Below are 2,507 nucleotides of genomic sequence, written 5' to 3'. Positions count from 1 at the left end.
CCTTTTTGTCTAAAAGAGAATTTTTTTTTCTGGTTCAACTGAGTCGCTGATAACAATGTGTCATAAACCACAGACTTCAGTACTGATCAATTTATTTCTAAAAAAACGAACAACATGTTTTCCATTTCTTCAGTCATAAAAAAACACAACACTTGTTAAAAAAAATAGACAGGCTTCAGTAAACAGTCTTCAACCAAAAAGAATAACAAAAACAGCAACAAAAACAGCAACACTATCCGCCTGCACCCAAGCACCACCAACAGCCACACTCTTCCTTTGAACTAGAAAAAAATACATCAATCAGTACTGGGGTTCCCTTAGCTTGACGAAAGAGCAAAAGTCTTCAGATGCCAAATAAGAGAGTGAATTTCCAAATGCCGTTTAGACATCAGACTTATGGCAGTAGCTAGTGAATGAGACTCAGCTGTAAGAGAATTTAGAATTCTGGAAGCCAATTCCTTATCAACAAAGAACTCATCAGTAGCTTCATCCTAGTCCGTCGTATCAAACACTCGAGGCTTGCGAGTCAGAAGCACGTCATGATTTATGTCAGACACATGACTCCCTGAAATAGTCTGTAGCTCAGTGACAAAGTCTTAGGATCAGGGCAAGGTACGTCTGAGGTGATCAATATAGCAGCATCTAAATGTAGTAGTAACCCCGAAAAGAACCTTGGTAGAGCAATCAGAAGCTTGACTCCAAAGGATCCTACATGCCTTAACAGCTGATTGTAGATAAATGCACCAGCGTCTACCCTGTCATCATTGCAGATGCGATACAAGAAGGCGCCCAACGCAGCAAAAACACTAGAGGCATGAGATGAAGGAAACCAATTAGCAATACCAATTTTATGCAGTATTGCATACTTAACACTTAACCAGCAGCAGGTATACCATTCACAGGCTATGAGGATAATGTCCCTTAAGACAATTTATAAGCTAAAACATCGGTTGACAGGGATGATGGAGCAAAGTTAGTGGAGACAGCATTACCAAGAAAACCATTTATAACAGCCGAAGTAATTAAAAATTTAAAGCTCCTAATATGGACTGTCTGATAATTTGGGCTACTTGGGTCATTGAAATCAGTTGGCAAATTGACAACAAATTCTCTAATAAGTTGAGGATAGAACGAGCTCACATCAGAAATAGTTTTAGATAGTCCAGCCTTCGCAATCAGATTCATAATGCTCACACATGAATGATGTTTATCCGAAATATTTACCTCCTCTGCTATTCGCCATTGCACAACAAACTTCCAACGCTGTACATTTTCTTCAAGATGAAAAGATATAACATCAATTGGGACAGATGGAATATTGAAAGGAATTTTCTTCGACCAGCTTTAGTGGTAATGTTTCGTCAAAGTTGTTGACCTTTCTTCCTAGACGGATTTGATTCTGTGGGAACTAAAGGAGTTTCTTGTTGAGCACTTGGATCGACAGAATCAGCAACATGAACTTCTTTATTATGATCCCCAGGGGCAACAGGTTCAACATCGTCAACATTATCAGGAGGGGTATCATTTTGTTCATTTGGAGCTTCAGTTCCTCCTTCAGAAGGAGCAGACGGAACATCCTCTGAATCAGTCGGAGCAGCAATGTTCGGAATAGGAGGTTGAATTGGAGAAGTGTAAAGCGATGGGCCTAGTTCTATAGAAGACGTTTGACGAAGATCAGGAGTAGGGACGAACACACCCTCAGACGATGAGCTCTCTTGGGATTGATCAGATAAGACATTATCATTAATAATTTTAGGAACAGGATGAGGTGCAGTAACCTTCTTCACTAATCGGGCCAGAGGTACATCATCTAGGTCATCAGAGTCCATGTTAGAAAGATGAGCCTCAGATGCAGCTGGTGCAGTTTCGACATTCTTCATGACATTCTCAGAAACTGTTTCTTCGTGTAACGATTTAGTCGAACCACTAGGAATGTCTGCATGTACTTTTTACAAAAGTTTATACGGTCTCCGTGGCAGAGTGCTCTTGAATCGTTGCCCACGAACTCGTATGCCATGCACAGCTGCTCTTGGACTTGGAGGTTCAGACACTTCCTCAGTGGACTTGTAGGTTCCCTTTCGAGTGTTCACCATTGTTGAATCTTCTTAAGAGTAGTGAACTTCAACTAAGATCATAGTTGAATATGTGAAGGTGAGGAAATCTGTCGATTTGAGAATGAAACGCGTAGCTTAAAAAGCCCTGAAGCCATCGTAATTTCTCTCACTTACCAAAGAGGATCTCTCATAGATACCGAAGAGATAGGCGTTACTCCCTATTTTGGCGCAGACAAGTCCATGATTACGAATCGTGCAATAGTGCTCCGTTATTGTAGCTAATTAAGGAGCTATATTTTACAAACTCCTAAACACGTACGTAAATGCTTAAACGTGGTTGCATCAAGGGGTTTAGTGAAAATGTCAGCCAATTGTGAGTTCGAGCGAATGTGTTGTAATGTGATGACTTTATTTTCAATGAGATCCCTAATAAAATGATGTCATATATCAATA

At 40.2% G+C, this 2,507-nt stretch overlaps 1 protein-coding gene across 1 annotated transcript; it reads right to left on the bottom strand.

Moving 5' to 3' along the window:
• Positions 1–544: 544 nt before the first annotated feature.
• Positions 545–2,093, bottom strand: LOC127150655 (uncharacterized). Its single transcript, XM_051089159.1, has 4 exons — positions 2,015–2,093; positions 1,376–1,936; positions 993–1,274; positions 545–903 (listed from the first exon to the last, which is right to left on the bottom strand). The coding sequence occupies exons 1-4, from the start codon at positions 2,091–2,093 to the stop codon at positions 545–547; spliced, it is 1,281 nt and encodes a 426-aa protein (XP_050945116.1).
• Positions 2,094–2,507: the final 414 nt, after the last annotated feature.

Source organism: Cucumis melo, chromosome 8 (assembly GCF_025177605.1).
Source record: "Cucumis melo cultivar AY chromosome 8, USDA_Cmelo_AY_1.0, whole genome shotgun sequence".
Classification (NCBI taxonomy): domain Eukaryota; kingdom Viridiplantae; phylum Streptophyta; class Magnoliopsida; order Cucurbitales; family Cucurbitaceae; genus Cucumis; species Cucumis melo.
The sequence above is the reverse complement of the archived record's forward strand: the minus strand, read 5'-3'. Positions and strand labels throughout refer to the sequence as shown.

Coding starts and splice junctions, on each gene's coding strand:
- LOC127150655 (XM_051089159.1), bottom strand. CDS start 2,093: ATGGTGAACACTCGAAAGGGAACCTACAAGTCCACTGAGGAAGTGTCT. Junction 1,937..2,014: donor TCCAAGAGCAGCTGTGCATG/GCATACGAGTTC, acceptor AAGTACATGCAG/ACATTCCTAGTGGTTCGACT. Junction 904..992: donor TGTTATAAATGGTTTTCTTG/GTAATGCTGTCT, acceptor TTATCCTCATAG/CCTGTGAATGGTATACCTGC.